This window comes from Silene latifolia, chromosome Y (assembly GCF_048544455.1).
Source record: "Silene latifolia isolate original U9 population chromosome Y, ASM4854445v1, whole genome shotgun sequence".
Lineage (NCBI taxonomy): Eukaryota > Viridiplantae > Streptophyta > Magnoliopsida > Caryophyllales > Caryophyllaceae > Silene > Silene latifolia.
In genome coordinates this window covers 200,449,049-200,469,720 of record NC_133538.1, presented here as the reverse complement: position 1 = coordinate 200,469,720, position 20,672 = coordinate 200,449,049, and the positions used below count along the sequence as shown (strand labels likewise).

Here is a 20,672-nt window from a genome sequence, read left to right as displayed (position 1 = left end):
ATAAGTCTGAACTTCACAGGCCATCTTAGTCACACATCATAGGCGAGCTAACGGTGCCAAATCATAACTCGTACACACTACGTCGATTTTGAAGTTTGTAACTATACGGAATACTTCCTCCCATCCACTCCAAAGGTAACAGTTACTATAAACGGACCATCCACTCCAAACTACCCATTCCCTTTTTAGCAAAAAACTTGACCAAATTACCCTCATTTACACATTTTAATTACAGAAAATGCCATTGTCTAATTTCATTAATTGGATCCACAAACCTACATTAAACACTCACCAACCCACTCACCAACCCACCTAACCTCATTTACTCTACCCACCCACTGCCTAATTATCCCACCCAAAACTCTCACATTCACTCAATCCTCACCAACCAATCTCTCAATCTTCATCCTCATCTTCATCGTTTAATCCGCCCAATTCATCTCTCACTCACCAACCGAGATCTCAATCTTCATCTCTCAATCTTTATCTCTTAACCTCATTCAAAACGCAACCTTAACCTCATTCAAAACGATCTCTCAATCTTAACCTCACTCAAAACGCAACCGATCTCTCTTTCTCTCGTTCATTATTCAATCACCAAAACCCTAATTATTCTGTATCGATTACTTTCTTATTTTCTCATCAATTAATTATTCCACTCACAGATTTGGGTATAAAGATGGATCGTGACGGTGATTGTGGTTCCAGTTACCATGAGGAATCTATTCTTCCGAATGAATTTATACCCGATTCGCTTGATCCATATGATCTGGGAACTGAGGTTCCGGAAACCTAAAGCCCAGTTTTGGATTTAGAAATTGTTCCAAACACTCCTGAGTATGATGATTTACCTGATCCTCCTCTTGGTTTTATTGCGTCACTAGAAGCGGCTCGAACTCCTCCTGTACTTGCTGAAGTTGTTCTCGACACTCTTGACTTTGTTCCTACCGGTTTTGATGATCCTAACTACGAATTCATTGATTATGATTTTCCTAAAAACAAAGACGCATTTGAGATGATGTGTTGTTTGCTACCTAGGTTTCGTACTCTTTTCCCTCTTTTAAAAGCTAAATGGTTGGCAATGCATCCTTAATCTTGTGCTTCGAGTTTTGGTTTTTTTTCAATTGTGGATTTTCTGTGGATTTGTTGATTTTCTGGTTCATTTGTTTCATGCTGTCAAGGTTACTGCTTTTTTCTTCAAGTTTGTGGATTTTCTGGTTCATTTGGTTCATTTGTTCACCTGCTTCGAATTTCTACTGCTTTTTTCTTCAAGTTTGTGGAGTTTCTGGTTCACCTGCTTTTTTCTGGTTCACCTGCTTCGAATCTTCTGTCACTTTTTTCTTCAAGTTTTTGGTGTATATAGCTGTTGAGTTTTGCTGTCATCGATTTGTGGATTTTCTGTAATTTCTACTGCTTCTGTCGAAAATATGCTGTTTGATGGTTAATTTGGTCTGTTTCATTTGTTTCATGCTGTCAAGGTTACTTGATTAATGTTGTTTGCTACCTAGGTTACTTGATTTCCTGTTACGCGGCTGGTCTAGCAATTGTTCTGAATGTGACCCGATGATTTTTAAATGAGGGTTTTTTTTGTTCGTAGTTGTTCCCAAAAAGATGTTATTTTCATGCCACCCCTTGGCAGGTTTTGGCGGCAGTAAATGCATGGCCAATTTAGATGTCACCCCAATCTTGGTTAAGGCAACAGTAAATGCGTATTGGCCAATCTTGGTTAAGGCGGCATTAAATGACCAATTGAGGCTCAATGATGAGAGGAACAAGTCCCCCCCTGAGAGCCTCCTAGTTGCTGTCAACAATGATGACCTAGTGTGTATGATATGACAAATTTTAAAACCACCAAGTAGTCTTGATATGAAAACTTCAGAACATTCATTACATATTGCATTACAAAAGAATGTTTAGGAATTAAACATTCAGTTTAATCTGAAATGTTTCTTTCATAAACATTGTAACATTGGACTTCAATGTTCAAAATGTGCCAGCCGGCCTGTTTCTGCTGTTTGATTACTTTGATTACTTCTTTTGTTATTGAGTTGGTTGGCTTGGTTTCTAATGTGCCAGCCGGCCTGTTTCTGCTGTTTCTGGCTGCTGGTATTTCCTCTAGAAAAGGAAAAATTCCAATTTTTCCATCAAAAACCATTTCACCATTATCCCCATACACGGGTCTAGTGACCGCACACATGAACATAACCTTATTTATGAATCTCTTTGATTGGCAAGCTAGATATGGCACATCCTCTTCCGGGATAATGTAGTATCGCTCCGTTGTTCTAGTTATGTAGAACCATTTCTCGTCCATGTGAACTTGTAGTGACATGCCTTTGAACTTGATCTTGTTTTGAGTCATGTCAACAAATGTTGATGCAAGAGAAAATATAAGCCTTTCAAGTTTGTTTGAATCAGTTAGGCTTGGGTGTATTGCATTGGTATGCTTTTTTACCATACCCGCCTTAACCCAACGTTGGACAGTTCCATATCCAACTCCAAGTTTTTTTGCAAGCTTTTCGATTGAGGCACGATTTTTCTTTGGTATGCTCTTCAGTCTCTCCTTGTCAATGATGATTTTTGGATTGTTTGTGTTACCTAACCTGCCTGATGGCAAGTGAATCATCTCACCATCAGCTATTTTTTTCTTTGCTCGAGTCCACCAAAGCCATACCGTCTTCCTTGTAACGTTCCACTTGCGGGCAGCTTCTGAAATATTGCCCTTCATGGGGACCAAATTATCGGAATTCACGAGCAAGAAATGTGCAATTTTGCCCTTCATGTCGATTTTGAAGTTTGTAACTATACGGAATACGGAGTATTTACTATTCGCTCCATTCAACTACACTTTGCAACTTTGGTTTTTACACGGATATTAAGGAGCGGATTAAAAAAGTATTAAAAGTACATGGAGAAAGAGAAAGAAGAGGTTAAAAATATTAAAAAAAACATAAATGTGGGGTTTTATGGTGGGTTAGTGTGGGGTTTTGGTGACATTTTTTGTAAATAAAGATTTTGAATAAGGATAGAATTGTCAGTTTTTTAGCCAAATAAGGAAACCTGTAAAGTGGAGTTGAATGGACGGAAATGGAATACATGTAAAGTGGGGTTGAATGGAGGGAGTAGTACATCTACCTAGCTCAAACCACATCATCCAAGCATCCACTCACCTTATATTAGCTAAAATCACAAACAAAAATGGTACTACCTCCCATCTTAACCAAATTACTCAATAAATTGTATTTAAGGAACTAAATATGAAAAGAAGTTTTAAAATATGTATTAATTGTATTGGGTTGTCTATACTTTAGTCTTGAATTCCTAACTTAATACCAAACTAGATTTCATGCCTAGGCGTTGCCCGGGTAATATCTTAATAGCGTTTCAAAATAATTGTCATGACATTAATCTTAAAAAAAACTTACCTTATTAGGCATATATAGAAAATTATTAATGGATATGATTGTTTTCAAGTAGGGCCAATTTAATTCACTCGACACTCCTTCCCCTGTTTTTTATATATGATTCCTCACTTCTCTCCTGAATATCTCTTAATATAAAATGTAAGACTTTGAGGATCATCTCTGACATCTGTCCCACTATTGTGTCCCATTGTGTGTGTCACTCAACTTACCTTTTGACACATCACTTATGACAAAATAAAATATTACAACAAATATCACCCTATGAGACAGAAGATCCTCAATATATGTTATTATATTTATACTCATATGAATGAGTTTTTCGTAAGCTAAGTAGGCATTTTTTAAATTTTTGAACAAAAGAAATTTGGGAGTTAATTAAGATGATTAAAAGCATTTTTTTACTATCATAGAATTAATAGTCAAGTTTAATCCTGTTCCGGGTGTAATTCCGGAGCAGGATTATGACCACGTAAGCTTGTTGAATGATGTCTTTGCTTGACTCTTCCTTTCGCTCTTTTCTGTTTAAGATGAACAAACTGAGGGCTCGGCTTGGTACCGAGCGTACTCACTCCGACGCTCAAGTCAGTAAACTTAAAGAGATTAAGTTGTGTGTTACTTGGCAAAGTATATTGTAGAGAGATTAATAGTGAGTTTTGGGATAGTTTTCGGATCCTTTTCTCAATGAGAGAAGTGGAGTATTTATAGACTTTCACCTTTTGTCACGTAGTGGCCAAGTGGCTAGAAGGTGGAAAGACCGCTCTACCCTCGGCCGAGGGACCCATGGCAGGCCGGCTGGCCTGGTTGACTCCATGCCGAGGGGACTTGGATGTGAGTACGCGGATATGCCTCTCGGCCGGCTAGTTGCCGAGACCGAGACCCAAGTGACAGGCCGACAGGCTGCGTCGGTTAGGCTGTCTAATACGTTGACTTGCTGTCTTTTGGCTTTGACCTTGCTCAATATGTTGACTCGGTCAGCGGGTGCAGAATATGCCCCATCAATTTGCCCCCAGCGTAGTCTATGCCGTGGTATGGACCTTCGATGTGTGTTGAGCGTATTCTGCGCATGTTGAGCTTCTTCCTCGGCTTATTCTTCCTCGGCTTGGTTCTGTTCAGGCCGTACCATATCCCCCCTCCACATGGTTGTGTAATGGACATCCAATGTGGAAAAGGAAAATGGCACTGGCCGAGACCAAGGTTGAGAGTGTCGTGTGCTTTTGATTGCCCCCGGTCGGTGCTGCCAAGCTTGGTTGATCAGCTGGCCGTTAACAAGTGGATACCATGGAGCGTGTCGAAGAAGTTTTGTCACTGTGTGTCGATTGACATTCCGTGGCTGCATGCTCGACACTTGGCCTGGTGCTGATTGGTGGACGCTGAATGGGCTTTGCTCTAATTGGTCCGCTGAATGGGCTTTGCTCTATAAATAGAGCAGTTACCCCCTCATTTTGGCCATCAAACTTCATTTTCTCAAAAAATTTCCTCTCTCTTAGCTTTTTCGAAGAAATTTCTCTCTAGTATCCAAAGCGTTACTCGGCGTAACACTTTTTCCAAGGTAAACAAACAAATTTCTCCAACTTTTATTTGTTAAGTATTTATTGTTACCATGTCTTCTGCTGATGCTCAACCCAGTACCTCTGCGCCGGGGGGCGAACCGTCGTGTCCTGATGAAGAGGAGTCACTGGTTGTCACCCCGATAGGGTTTGGGGGTCCCAAGTCGCCTTCTCCTGAAATTGATGAGCAATATTTGGAGGGTTTTGATGATGACGATGATGAGGCGACCCCTTATGTCGTAAAGAGGCCGCATTTCTCGTGGCACGGTGATGCCTGTTCGATCAATCCTGATCGCGCTTGGACGAACAAGTTCGCTAGTTGTTCCGGTTCTGACCTTTTTGAAGATCATTACTCCTTCGGCAGGGGGTATAGAATAATTGTTCCTGAGGGTGATCAAGCCGTCTGTTGCCCTCCCTAGGGTTGTATCGGCGTGTACATCAGACACCTGGAGTATGGGCTCCGGTTTCCTCTTAATGAATACGTTGCTGCCATAATTAAAGCCATGAATGTCGTCGTGGCCCAACTGCATCCGTTGGACATCAGGACGATTGTTGGCTTTGTATGGTTATGTCTTTTTAAAGGGGACGCCCCAACGGTGAACCTCTTCCGCCGACTCCACCATCTTCGGTAGATTACCCTAGGTGGCACGGGGTGGTACAGCATACAGACCGAGGCGGGTTATGTTACCATTTCCAAGTTGACATCTTGCAAGGACTGGAAGGGGCGGTGGGTATACGTCGAGGTTCCGGAGGACTATCCGCTGCCCCGGTCCTTTCAGAGCCGCGTCAATTTGCGGTGTGAGAATCAAGGGGAGCATGACAAATATGTCTCCCGGAATAAGCTTAAGATGGACGCCTTGAAGGTCTATCTTAATGAGGACGAAACGCGGGCAATGAGGCTGTTTGAGGCTGAGAAGGATGGCACGCCGAAGGGATGGATGCCCTCGACGCAGATCGTTCTTCAGGATGAGCTGCTTTGCCACGTCGGCCTCATACCGGCCCTCAGCCAGGGTGAGTGGGGTCGGTATGAGGCCCATCGTTGCTTTTTATGTTTTTGTATTTGAGCCTTGGTTTATTTCTTTTGCTTAACTCCTGCTTCGTTTCTTTTGCAGATCGATTTGGCTGGGAACTGCCTGTCTCCGTCCTCGAGAGGTTGGGACTTGACGAGAACGGGAGAGTCGTTGAGCTGCATCCTAAGGCCGCGCCACGTGATCGCAGACCGGCCCCTCACGAACTTATGGAGCATCAGTTGAAGGCAATGGATGTGGCGGCGGCTCAAGCGCAGATTGCTGGTAACGTGCCGCGCCGGAGACCAACACGTCTACGGCGGCAACGACGTCAACTCCAGCTCAATCTTCAATCCCCGTAATCCAAAAGGAGCAGGTGGTCGTCGATGTTGAAGAGGAGGTCATCGTTGTTGAGGGTCCTCCTCCTTCAAATAAGAGGAAGGAAAAGACGCCTGCTGCCGCTAAGAAGGACTTCCTCGCTGAGCGAAAGCTTAGGGAGGACGCTGAGAAGGCGGTCCTAGCCGAGAGAGCCAAGGTTGAGGCTGTGGAGCCTGACGCTGCTAAGCTGCGGGAGGAGAAAGACAAATTTGAGGGCGGCTATAAGGTCGTGGTTGAGCAGAAGGAGAGATGGAAGACTCTGCATTCGGCTGAGGCGAAGGAGCATAAGAACACCAAGGCTATCCTTGTTCAGAGGGAGAAGGACATTGAGACGCTGAAGACCGTCATCATCCCTGACATGTGTGCCCAGTACCGCGACCAAGCTGAAGATGCTACCAGGGATGCAATTAAAGAGCTCGTTCCTGAAGGCTCCTTCCCGTGGCAAGAATTTGACCGGCTTCTGGATGAGAAGGCCGCTGCTGCGGAGGCCAAGGCCGCGGATGAGGCGAAGGTGGCGAAGGCCGCTAAGGAGGCTGTGGAGAAGGCGGCCCAGGATGCTAAGGTGAAGGAGGCCAGAGAGGAGGCTGAGAGGGTCAAGGCAAGTGAAGCTGCCAAGCCTTCCTCTGGGTCGCCCACCGTTGGTGATGCTGCTACTGCTGCCGGTGGCGAGCAACAACAAGCATAGGGAGACGGGCGGTCGTCACCAGATTCACCCGGTCCCTCCGACGACCTTCACCGCTCGGGGCCAACTATTGAGCCTTTCCTCCCTGCCATCCTTTTGGCGCTTTCAAGTCTTATGTTTGTAACCTTTTGCTGTACCTTTTGTTTTTGTTAAACTTTGGTAGGTTGTGTTTAGGCTATCACTATGGGGACGGCCGTCGACTTTTTCTTGTCTTACTTATAAACATTTTTAATAAAGTCTGTTTACTTGCCCTCGGCTTGGCCGGGGCTTTGATCTCAATCCTTCATTCAGTTGTCTCCTTACGTTTTTAAACATATTGAACGATTTTTTTCGTTTTTACCTTCGGCTTGGCCGAGGCAGTTAGAATGCGTATCTCAACTGTACTTAAACGTTTTTTTTTTTAAACATGTTGGCATGTTGGTCGCTTCCTCCTCCACTCCCGGTCTTAGCCGAGGCGGTCAGATTTGCGCTTTCCAACCGCTGTCGTAAACATGTCTTCAAACATGTTGGCATGTCGGTCGCTTCCTCCTCCACTCCCGGTCTTAGCCGAGGCGGTCAGATTTGCGCTTCCCAACTGCCGTTGTGAACATGTTAGCATATCGGTCGTTGTTTCCCCGTCACTCCCGGCTTTGGCCGAGGCAATCGAGGTTACGGCTCGACAGCGTTCGTATCTATAGACATATTGATCGCTTCCTCTGCCACTCCCGGATTGGCCGGGGCAGTCAGATTTGCGTTCTCAACTGTACTCATACGTTCTTAAGCATGTTGGTCCCTTTCGCGAGTATCAACTGCATTTGTAGTGACTGCCCGGCTGGCGTCTACTAAGCATGTTGGTCGCTTTCGCGAGTATCAACTGCCATTGTAGTGACTGCCCGACTTTGGCCGTGGCGTCTACTAGTGACTGCCCGGCTTTGGCCGTGGCGTCTACCTTGGTACGACTACGGAGGGGACTCTTCATTTTGATGGAAAACTTGGATCACTCTTCATTAGATATAATCACGCGTTGGGGTGCCCACAACGGTCTCAGACACCTCCGCCGCTATATGAAATATTTCCTAAGGTTGTCTGTGTTCCAGTGGCTCATTAGAGGCACACCCTCCATGTTTGTCAGCCGGTATGTCCCCAACCTCATTTCTTCCACTACCTTGTAGGGTCCTTCCCAGTTGGCCGTCATTTTTTCATGGATGTTTCCTTTGTTTGTTGCGGCCGACTTTCTCAGGACTAGATCTCCAACTTTTAAGTCCCTTTTGTGGGCCCTACGGTTGTATGCTCTTCTCATTCGGTTTTGATATACTGCCAAGTTGAGTCGTGCCGTATCTCGACTTTCTTCGACCAGTGTCTAGGGAGGCTCTCGTGCCTTCCTCATTTTCGATCGGGTCAAAGGTTTGCGTTCTAAATGTCGGCACCATCGCTTCAATTGGCGGGACGGCCTCGCACCCATAGACTAGGTGGAATGGACTGTACCCCGTTGCTTCTTTTTCCGTGGTTCGAAGTGACCACGGACGCCGGTAGTTCATCGCCCATCTTCCCTTTAGATCTTCAACCTTCTTTTTCAACCCGTTCAATATTGTTTTATTAGCTGCCTCCGCCTGCCCGTTGCTCTGAGGGTGGCAGACGGAGGAGTATGCGAATTTGATACCGAGCTCTTCCAGCCAGTTCATCACCATGTCACTCCAAAATTCTCGGCCGTGGTCAAATACCATGACTTGGGGTAACCCAAAACGAGTTATGATGTTCTCCCAAATCACCTTTATTACGGCCACCGTGGTCTTGGCAGGTACCGCGACAGCCTCGACCCATTTGGTGAAGTAGTCAACGGCGACGATCAGGTACTTCCTTCCTCCGGAGGCCGTCGGAAATGGTCCAAGTAAATCCATCCCCCATTGTGAAAATGGTAGGGGACTAAGTACCGGTTGTAGGACTCGGGAAGGTGCATGTATTACCGGAGCATGCATCTGACAATTCTTGCACTTTTTGGTCCTTGCTCTGGAATCTTTCAGCATGGTAGGCCAGAAGTAGCCGGCTCGGAGAGCTTTGTGTGCTAACGTTCTCGCCCCCATGTGATGTCCGCAGATGCCTTCGTGAATCTCTGTCAGTATGAGCTCCGCGTCGGCTGGGCCGACACATTTCAAGAGTGGTCTTATCACGGACCTTCTGTATAGTTCTCCTTCGAACACCAAGTACCTTGCGGCGATCCTTCTTATCTTCTGAGAGAGACTGCGGTCCTCCGGTAACTCTTTTGTTAGTTTGTATTTCATTATCGGAGTCATCCACATCGTCTTGGCTTCGATGTCGCCCACCATGCCGACGGTCTCAGTGATGCTTTTGGCATTCCTGATATCCACCAGCACGGTTCGACTGACATTCTTGATGCTTGAACTGGCAAGTTTTGAGAGAGCGTCGGCTCGGTTGTTCTCAGACCTTGAGATCCACTGTATTTGGAAAGATTTCAATTTTGCGGTGTCGGGTTTTACCCTTTCCAGGTACCTCACCATCCCGTCGTCTCGAGTCTCATACTCTCCTCTGATTTGATTGGTCACTAGGAGTGAATCTGTCTTCAACACAATATGTTCCGCCCCGGCAGCTCTAGCTAACTCGACTCCAGTTATCACCGCCTCATATTCGGATTCGTTGTTTGAGGCCGAGAAGGTAAACTTCAAGGCGTACTCAAACTCGTCTCCGTTAGGGCTGGTGATAAGGATGCCGGCTCCTGAGCTGTTCACTGTGGAGGACCCGTCGGTGTATACTTCTCACACCCCGGGATGTGATTCTTCTTGATATGTGCACTCGGCTAGGAAGTCTGCAAGTGCTTTCCCCTTTATCGAAGGTCTCGGCTTGTACTGAATGCCAAAGCCGGAGAGCTCCACTGCCCATTTGATAAGTCTGCCGGATTTTTCGAATTTTTCCAACGCTTTCTCCAATGGCTGGTCGGTTAAGACCGTCACGGGATGTGCGTCGAAGTAGGGTTTCAGCTTCCTTGCGGCAACGACTACGGCGAGGGCTGCTTTTTCGATAAGTGGATAATTTCTTTCGGCGGCTAGCAGTGTATGGCTAATAAAGTAGATTGGGTGTTGCTGCTTGTTTTCTTCTCTGATGATTACGGCACTAACCGTGGCCGAGGTAACTGCTAAATATAGGTATAGCGTCTCCCCCAGCATCGGCCTGGACAGGGTCAGGAGAGTTAGATGGTGGGCTTTCAGTTGCTTGAAAGCCGCACTCTGTTCCTCCCCCCAGCAAAAGTCTTTATTCCCCTTCAACACTTTAAAGAATGGGGTGCTCTTGTCGGCCGACCGAGAGATGAAGCGGGCGAGAGCCGCCATCCTCCCGGATCGACATCATAACCTCTTTTCGATTCCTCGGCTCCGGCAGGTCTAGTATTGCTTGGACTTTCTCTGGATTGGCATCAATTCCCCTGGCGCTGACAAGCACGCCGAGGAACTTGCCGGCCCGGACACCGAAGTTGCATTTCATTGGGTTAAGCTTCATCTTATATTTTTTTAGTGAACAAAATGTCTCGCTCAAGTCGGCCAAGTGCTCGCTGTCAGACTTGCTTTTTAAAATAGCATCGTCGACGTAAGCCTCGATGTTTCGCCCTTTTTGATCTTGAAACACTTTGTCCACCAGCCTAGTGTAAGTTACGCCAGCGTTTTTCAAACCGAACGGCATCATTTTATACATGTATGTGCCGTTTCCGGTGATGAATGCGCACTTAGGCATGTCTTCTTCGGCCATAAACACCTGATGATACCCTGAGAAGGCGCCTAGCAGGCTTAGCATGGTGTAGCCTGTCGTTGCGTCAATTATACTATCTATTCTAGGCAAGGGATAACAATCTTTAGGGCACGCTTTATTAAGATTGGTAAAATCAACACACATCCTCCACGCCCCTGATGACTTCCTCACCATTACAACATTTGCTAGCCACTCAGGGTAAGTACAAGGCATGATAAAGCCTGCCTCTAATAGTTTGTCTACTTCGGCTTTGATGGCCTCATCCTTCTCAGCCGAGGAGTTCCTCATCTTCTGCTTGACAGGGCGAGCGGTGGAGAGTACGTTCAGCTTGTGAACGATCACCTCCCGGCTCACGCCTGGCATCTCGGCTGCTGAGTAGGCGAAGACATCTTTATTCTCCCTCAGCAGGTCTAGGAGATCGGCTCTGAATTTTGGCTCCAGGCCGACACCGACAGTTGCGGTGCGCCCTGGGTCAATTTCCACTTCCTCGATCTCGGCTCCTTCGACCATGCCGACGTTGGTGTGCATCGGATCACCTCCTGCTGTAAGGATGGGTTCTTCCCTTTCTCTGATTTCTTCGCCACTTTGAGGGATTGCATGTTGCACCCCCTGGCAGATACTTGGATATTGACTATTTCGTCTCTTTCGTCCTTTGAGATGAGCTTTTGCGCTTCCCCCCGGTCCGAGACATACATCAATGTCAGGGCCCGGATAGACATCACTGCATCGGCCTCGCTCAAAGTGACTCGGCCTATGAGAACATTGTAGGCAGACGAACCATCAATGACCACGAACTCAGATAAAACATTCTTGGCCGCATCGTCTTGGCCAAACATCACCGGCAGTCTGATTGACTCCAGGGGTACCAGGCCGGCCCTGGAGAAGCTGTATAGCGGGTTGGTGCAGGGGCTCAGGTCTTCAATCTTCAGACCGAGATTGAGAAAGCACTCCCTGAACATGATGTTTGTGTAGGCGCCTGTGTCAATCAGGCACCTTTTGACCAAGTGGTTGGCTATGTCTAGGTGGACTACAAGCGGGTCGCTGTGCGGAGCGACGACTCCCTCGTAGTCCTTCTTCCCAATGGTTATATCGGGGATTGTGGAACCGGGGATCGCTGTTTTGGGCACAAAGTTGATGGCTTGGTATAGCTCATTCAAGTGCCGTTTGTGCCCATTAGCTGACCCACCGTTCTCGTTCCCCCGATGACAACCTGGATCACTCCCATTCGTTGGAATAATGATTTTCTATTCGCCCCGTCGGAGCTTGTTTCTGGGCCTCCAGTTACATACTTGCTGAGGGCCCCCTTTCGGATCAGCTCCTCGATGGCGTTCCTCAGATGCCGACAGTTGTCGGTCTTATGGCCGGCTTGGCCGTGGTAATCGCAAAACTGGCTAAGGTCGCCGTCCCCCCTCGCCTTTGGGGGCCTTGCCCATTTCTGCCCTTCATTCTTGCTTAGGGCAAAAACCTCGGCCGGTGATTTGACCAGGGGGGTGAGACTGCTGTACCGCTTCTGGGTGTATGGTCCCGAACTCCCCCCGGCGCCCACCGAGTTCTGTTTCCTATTAAATCTCTCAGGCCGTGACCGATTCATGTCACGGCGACCTTCATCAACGTTCTCCCGGCGGCTCTTCCTCTATGGGTGCCCAGATTCGCTGTGGCCTACCCAGGTCTTGTGATAGTCCTCCACCTTTACGGCTCGGTCGGCCATCTTTCTGGCGGTGTCGAGGTTGAGGTCCTCGCACTTGATCAGCTCATTTTTGAACTCGCCTTTCGGGAGGCCCTTCATCAGTGCGAAGGCCGCCAGTTCGGTGTTCAGCTCACGAATCTGCTGAACCTTAGCGTCGAATCTCTTCACATAGCTCCGGAGGGACTCGTCCTCCCCCTGTCGGATAGTCAGGAGATCTGATATCTCCACGGCCCTTCTCTTGTTGCAAGCGTACTGGGCTATGAAGTTATCCCTTAGGTCGGCATAACAGTATACCGAGCCGTTGGGTAGCCCCTTGTACCAACTTTGGGCCATCCCATGCAGGGTCGTTGGGAAGACTCGGCACCATACCACATCAGGCTGCTCCCATAACGACATGTACGACTCGAAAGCCTCGGCGTGGTCGGTTCGGTCACTATCCCCTTTGTATGATAGGGGCGGCAGCTTCAGTTTAGTCGGCACAGAGACTTTGAGGACATAGGCACTGAGGGGCTGTCTGACCACGTGTCGAATGACACGCGGCGATCGGCTCCTCGCAACCTTAGTCCGGCTTCTCTCCGTCTGGCGGGAAGGGCTTCTTGTTGTCCGACTTTGGAGAGTCGGACTTCTTTCATTTATTCGGGGCGGGCCTCGTTGTTGCCGCGGCGACGCTGTCCTCCCGCGAGTGGGGGAAGGACTTTGGTCTGCCACTGGCACCACGGGCTCCGCCGGCGTCCTAGCATGCCCAGCTCCTTGTATTACTCCGGTCAAGTTGTTCGGAGTCACTTTATGGGCCCTGGTCACCTGTGGAGGCGCTGCTGCCCCTGTCGGTTGAACAGGGGTAACCGGCGTACCACCCATCAGGTCCAGGAATAGTTTCAATTTGGCCGCATCGACCACATGTCCCATGACGGTGACTTGGCCGGTGGGCGGCGGTGTTTCTGGCTCTCTTGGCATCCCGTATTTCACCGGCTCAATGACTCGGCCGGTGGGGGACTGCCCGATCTCAGAATTAGGGAACGTGTCATCCTGGTAGAATGCAGTTTAGTCACTCACAATTATTTCTTGTTGTTTTGACATCTTCTTAGCTCTTTGAATGGTTTTGTTTTGTTTTTTTTTTGTAAGGGAGGTGACTAGCTTTTAGTATCTATCCCCGCAGACGGCGCCAATTATTCCGGGTGTAATTCCGGAGCAGGATTATGACCACGTAAGCTTGTTGAATGATGTCTTTGCTTGACTCTTCCTTTCGCTCTTTCCTGTTTAAGATGAACAAACCGAGGGCTCGGCTTGGTACCGAGCGTACTCACTCCGACGCTCAAGTCAGTAAAATTAAAGAGATTAAGTTGTGTGTTACTTGGCAAAGTATATTGTAGAGAGATAAGGGAGTTTATACCGGATTAATAGTGAGTTTTAGGATAGTTTTCGGATCCTTTTCTCAATGAGAGAAGTGGAGTATTTATAGACTTTCACCTTTTGTCACGTAGTGGCCAAGTGGCCAAGTGGCTAGCAGGTGGAAAGACCGTTCTACCCTCGGCCGAGGGACCCATGGCAGGCCGGCTGGCCTGGTTGACTCCATGCCGAGGGGACTTGGATGTGAGTACGCGAATATGCCTCTCGGCCGGCTAGTTGCCGAGAACGAGACCCAAGTGACAGGCCGACAGGCTGCGTCGGTTAGGCTGTCTAATACGTTGACTTGCTGTCTTTTGGCTTTGACCTTGCTCAATATGTTGACTCGGTCAGCGGGTGCAGAATATGCCCCATCAAATCCTATGTAGGAATAATTCGTGGAGTACCTTAATTAGTAATCTGTATTATTGATTGAATTTGATGCATGATAGAATTTTAGCTAGAACGTATTTGTACTCATTGATTAAAATAAAATTATCCTAGTTGATGAATGTAACTTCTTAAATCAAATCTTAATCCTGATCAAGAACTCATCATATGAATTATACAGTAAATTGTTCCATTGTTATAGGCCTTCACAGAAATGCATAAATTATACTCTCTTTGTAAATATGAGAACTTGTTTTTTCTCTTATTGATTTTAATACAGGTAAGATGTTGGAAGTTCTTATACACACTGAATGAAGGTATGTATGAGAACATATACTAATATACAATAACTTCAGCAACCAAGTCCCTCCTGCAGAAATACCTCGTGCATACAGCATACCCCTGATCATGTTTATCCAATCCTTGCACACAAAATCTAATAAGTTAATATAACATAAGAAAGACTAAATAACTCCGTATGAATCTGTTTACAAATTGACACAAAACGGAAGCAAAACTCCCAAGTTAAAGTTATATTTTATTTTCTCCAATTTAGCTATTGAATAAGATGGTAAAAATCATTAGATCACGATGCATGCATGCAAACAAAATAACTAAGAAAGAATAATAAAACACATATACATTAAAGATAACATCAAAATTTTATAGACGTTCTCTCACTAAATTATTGAATACCGCTTTTTCGTACCATTTTATCTTTTGTCTGTGACCTAAAATGACTTTAAACTTCATGTCAAATAAGTCAGATACAAACTCATATATAAAACTCAAATTGCCCTGCGTGTAATTTGCAACCATGTTCTTTTATGTACTTAAACCTTTGTAGTATATGTTCTCTAGTTAATGTATTATACAACTGGTTGTATATACGACTTAGTTAATGTAACTGAGCGTTGTTAGAAAGTTGTCGAACTCTATTAGCAAAATTATTGAGCTATGGTACAAAGTTATTGAGCTTACCAAAATAATTATTAAGCTCAATAACTTCGCAAAATAGCTCTATAACTTGTAAAATAGCTCAACAATTTTGTGTAAGGGCTCAACAACTTTGAAGCGGTTGTACAATGCTATTATACAACTGGTTGTAGGATAGTATTTGTGATATGTTCTCTGACAATGTCGTTTGAAACCACAATTATTACTTGTGATCAAAAGCAATTAATAACTATGAAATCATTAACTATATAACAAAGATTAGAAGAAAAGGGCGCAATTTAACTCGAGCTTTGGATTTGTTTGGCTCCCTCTCTGGAATAAATAGAGTAGATGCGTGGTTGCGCTTTCGAATTAGGGTAGATGTCATTAGCAATTTCATCATCATTTAATTCAAATTGATAATCACTATTGTTTATAGTCAAGATAACTAATAAAATCTTACCATTCAATACTATAGAGGATTACATTATAGGTAGTGGATCAAATTTTCGTATGTAGAATGTATCTTGAGATTGGACTGCATTGAAAAAGAAAAACATGATTTAAAAATTCATAAAAAATAATTAAAAACAACAAATTTTAACGTATACATTAGGACTCGGTAATTAGTTCTGTTAAAAAAAAAAATGACATGTGAAGGGAAACGCATTGGGGGAGGGATACATGAAATTTTCATATTAAAATTCATTGCCATCAAAAACTTATTTATAGTGCTAAATAGTATATATCCTACTCATCCAAACTTTAGAATCCAATGAAATCGCTCTAAAGTAATAGCCAATGAAATCGTTTCAAAACTTCCTTTTTTAAGTATATATATTAATATAAAAAATATTAAATGATTAAATACAACCTAATGTTTCAACTTCGAACCTTTATATGCTACCCTCCAAAAATCCCAAAAACGAGACGACAACAGGGTGAGTCTAAAATTATCTCAAAATTGAATAATTAGGCAATAAAAATGCAAGTTCTTGACACTAGATATCGATTGAATGCTCGAATCCATACACACTTATACCATAATCCTAGCTTCATAAGAAAAACATGTCATCCATCCTAACAAGACCCAGAAAAATTGTTAGGTACGCTGGGTCGGGTGTAACACCTTAGCATCCCTGTTCCATTATATTATGCTTGGTCCATTATACTCCCTCTTATTCGCTCATTTCTTCCATCTTCCACTTTGCACAAGAAATAAGAAATTAATTTTGGATCTCACAAAAGACTCTAGCCTAAATACAATTAAATTTGGACCAGATAAAATATTCCAAAAAAGAAAAGAGGAAAGAAAATCCGACTAACGTGAATAAGGAAAGAAGGAAGAAATAAGGACAATGTTGTTAATTCGGACTTTCTTATGGCCAGGATTAATATGGTACATTGGTACGCGACTAAGCGTTCCACATAAGAATTTCTCCAAGATCCATGAGACCATGATCAACTTACTATAAACCTAATTTCTAACTCCTAAATCATACACCAATATCCCATTAACCGGATTGTTGTACCCATAATTTCCGAGAGCCCTTAAGACAATGTCGTAACGTGATTATTGTTATGATTAACAATGCTTAAAACTTTAGAACAAACCCATTCCCAGAAGGGCCCCAGCCCATGATCATTTAAGTTCATATACATTTCCATGAATAAATGATCACTCGACCCACTCAAACAGTGATTGATCGTAATTCGTAAGTATTCACACACGAGATTACCAGATCACAAAATTCAACAAGACAAACAATCAACACAAATTATAGAATAAACCGGTTTAATATTATGAGACGTTCCCATTTTGTAAAAGAAAAAAAAAACAATTCATTTATTTATCAAGAGACCGTCTTGTGCAATTATTACTAAACCATCAAACGTAAAACAAAAACAAAACCCACATACTACATGATCTTGAGTATCAACTTTGGAACAATTAGCAAGAGAAAAATAAGAACCGGGTTCATTAGAAAAAGCCGGTTGAATACTCCCAATCGGTTCAGCAACAGACCGAAACTCAAGCGTACCAACACAAGTAGAAGCCAACAATGGCGTAAAAACCATATGATTCCTCGGTGACACACAAACGACGTCGTATATCTTCGTGTCAATATCCTTGATCAACCTACACCCGGCCCAACCCGAGCCCAATACAACCAACCTGGGTTTTTCATTGGACCGGGTCGGATCGAGTCCGGCGTATTTGGATATATGGGCGGTTGATGCGGCGGTGGTTGTTGCAGCGGTGGAGAAGGGTAAAATGGGAAAATGGGTTTTGATGGTAGGGGTAAGATTGGAAGTGGGTTTTAGAAGGTTTCTAAAAATAGACATTTTTTTTTGCTGTTGCTATTTTTGGAATGGGTGCTGGTGATTTATTTATGGTTGGGGTGAAGTACTAAAGTAGTGTTATTTTAGTAGCGGGGCGAAAATTATCAGCAGGGCGAAAGAGTAATATAATAAGTGGTCTCGACAAAATTCGAAAATTTTAACCAAAAATTTCAAAAGTTTCAAACGCTAGAGGGGTGACCGCCCCTACTAGTCCCGCCTAGCTCCACCACGGGTTATTTTGACATTGTTGTTGAATGTTAGATGAAGTAAATTGGAGCTTCTAGCGGAAGAGATGGGAAATTTGTGAGAGTCCTCTCCTACAGTATAACGTAGCAAATGACGCACTTATGCCCTGTTTTTTTGGACTTAAAGTAACTTAATTTAAGTTCACTTCAGATCCCATAAGTTCGATTCGATTCGATCGATCCTATAAGTTCGATTCGAGATCCTATAAGTTCGATTTAGTTCGATCCTATAAGTTCGATTCGATTCGATTCGAGTCCTATAAGTTGATAAGTTCGAGATCATATATGTCACTTAATTTAAGTTCGATTCGATCCTATAAGTTCGATTCGATTCGATTCGATCTTATAAGTTAAGTTCGATCCTATAAGTTCGATTAAGTTCGAGATCCTATAAGTTCGATTAAGTTCGGATTCTATAAGTTCGATTCGATTCGAATCTTATAAGTTGATTCGATTCGAGATCCTATAAGTTGTTGATCATGTAGCAAACAGTGAATTGTTTTTTCTAACGTATATTCGTTTTTTAGATTTTAAAAAACCAATTAATCTTGCTTAAGAGTTAAGACGGATGATATTCGTCTTAAGAGGAAGACGGGTTGGGTCAATACTAAATTGTGTGAAAATGGATAAAAGCCGACTCATGGACTAATTGTAGGTAGAGTGAGGTGGGGTGTAGCTGTGTAATATGAAAAAGTGAGATTTGACTAAAGAGAAAATAAACAAAATTGCTAAAGTCGTCCCTATTTTACTAAATGTCGCCCCTAATTTCATTTCAACTTGATAACTTTGTCATTCTCTCTCTAAAAAATATTCAACACATTTTTTTTTTCGATAAGTCGGAAATGGATGACAATAACCCATTTTTCCGATACATGTGTGAATCGTATACTAATGAAAATTACGACGGAAAGCAATTCGAAAATGACTGAAATGCCGAACAACATTATCGATATTACAATGAGTATGATAGTTATGATCAAGGCGAGGGGAGCAGTTATGGTTACGATGATAACAACACGGGTAACACGGAAAAGCAAAACGGTTTTGGTTACGATAATAACAACACAGGCAACACGGAAAATAAGGTATTAATCAAGTATCTTAATTTGAATCACGTTTTTTTTTATATGTCGATTTGCAAAAAATTGAATTCGGGTCAGATGTATGATTTTGCCCAGGAAAACGTGTGAAAAACACGTCTAAGCCCAGGCCTAATCGTGTAAACCACACGAAATGGACCAGACCTTAACGTGTGGATTACATGAAACAGACCAGGCCCAAACGTGTGATCTACACGATTAAGCCCAGGCTATTTCGTGTTTTTTACACGTTTTGGCCCAGGCATGTGCGTGTTTTTCACACGTTTTGGCCCAGACCATTTCGTGTTTTTCACATGTTTCGTCCTATTTTTTTTTTTAAAAAAATATATTCGTTATTTTTATTTAATTTAGGAAAATGCTGAGGAAGCCCAAGGAGACGATGTTGATTATAGTGATAAATTTGTATTTGATTATACGTTTCACACTTTCGAAGAAGCATTTGATCATATTAATGGTGTTGCTTATGGGTTAGGGTTTCACTTGATAAAATATAAGTATCACATGGAAAAAAGTCCTCCGTATAAAATTGTTGCATGTGAGCGTAGTAAACCTTACAAAAGTAATGCGAAGGATCCCGAAAAACCGCAAAAAAAGTCAAAACCGAAGAGATTTCAATGTCAATTTGCAGTAAAGGTGATAAATAGAAGTGTTGGTGTGTGGGAAGTAGTTCTTAAGTGCGGGTTTCATAATCATAATTTTGAAAAGTTTCTTGAAGATCATACACGTAGAGTAAAGTTAACCGATAAACAGAAAGAATTTATTAAGCAACAACGACAGTCTCATGTGAAACCGGGGATGGTTAGACATGCATTTACGCTTAGGTTTCCTGATCAGCCGGCCCCAATTTTGAAACAAATTTACAATGAGAATGCCTGATTGAGTGCAAAGGATAGGGATGGGAAGAACAATGTGCAATATATGTTACATCTAGCGAACGAAGCTAATTATCTCAGTGAATACATGGTGGAGGGGGAATCAAAGGCTCTTACACATGTTGTGTAGAGATGTTAAAAGCGTGGCCCGATGTTATTCTAATCGATTCTACATACAAGACGAACAAGTAGACATGGTAGGTGATTACGCGTCAATGATAACTGTGCCATGCCTCCGATACATGGTCGGTGGTCGTCACTTCGCGATGATGACATTGCCCATTATGTAGACATTTATACTGAAAGACTCACTCTTTGGATGTCTTATGTTTTTTCGGGTCTGTTGCACAACCCTTATGGTAAGAAAAACGAATCTGAAGTAATATATATGTAATTTGAGAAGAATTGATAATTGGTAATATTAATCGTATCATGTTATTAATTTTATTTTTCACTCACTCTTTTTTTATACGTTATTTTATTGTCATAATCAACGTAATTAAGACATAGTTAACGGAAATTAAAAATACAACTTAATTAAGACATAGTTAACAGAAATTAAAAATACAACTTAATTAAAACATAGTTAACGAAAAATAAAAATACAACTTAATAAAAACATAGTTAACTTAATTCTCTTCCGTTGACGAAGATGAAGTATCCAGATCTTCTAGATCGTCTTCAGCTATAATTTCTTCAGGTTGACTAGCAACATATTGATCATAGATATCAATGATGTCGAGTTTCTCATTGGCGAGGTTTAACATTCTACCAGCACATAAATTGGAAAGTGTTGTATAATCGACCACGGTCAATATGCGCTGAAAATATTGAATGACATAACTTCGCAAGTTACGATACTCCCACTGCTTGTCGGTTAATGTTGCTAGAGACACAACATCATCGTTCATGCTACGGTCGTCAGGTACCAAAAATAAAACCTAG

The 20,672-nt window shown here is 43.5% G+C and overlaps 2 protein-coding genes across 2 annotated transcripts; one reads left to right on the top strand and one right to left on the bottom strand.

The window, feature by feature from the left end:
* Positions 1 to 1,933: 1,933 nt before the first annotated feature.
* On the bottom strand, positions 1,934 to 2,782 carry LOC141629827 (uncharacterized). The gene has a single exon (XM_074442764.1). The coding sequence runs from the start codon at positions 2,780 to 2,782 to the stop codon at positions 1,934 to 1,936; it is 849 nt and encodes a 282-aa protein (XP_074298865.1).
* A 15,894-nt stretch (positions 2,783 to 18,676) lies between these two features.
* On the top strand, positions 18,677 to 19,731 carry LOC141629826 (uncharacterized). Its single transcript, XM_074442763.1, has 2 exons — positions 18,677 to 18,775; positions 19,207 to 19,731. The coding sequence occupies exons 1-2, from the start codon at positions 18,677 to 18,679 to the stop codon at positions 19,729 to 19,731; spliced, it is 624 nt and encodes a 207-aa protein (XP_074298864.1).
* Positions 19,732 to 20,672: the final 941 nt, after the last annotated feature.

Bases quoted from the DNA above. Each gene is read 5' to 3' on its own strand.
- LOC141629827 (XM_074442764.1), bottom strand. From the start codon at position 2,782: ATGAAGGGCAAAATTGCACATTTCTTGCTCGTGAATTCCGATAATTTG.
- LOC141629826 (XM_074442763.1), top strand. From the start codon at position 18,677: ATGACTGAAATGCCGAACAACATTATCGATATTACAATGAGTATGATA. The intron at 18,776-19,206 runs GTAACACGGAAA...TATTTAATTTAG, and splicing joins TTACGATGATAACAACACGG to GAAAATGCTGAGGAAGCCCA.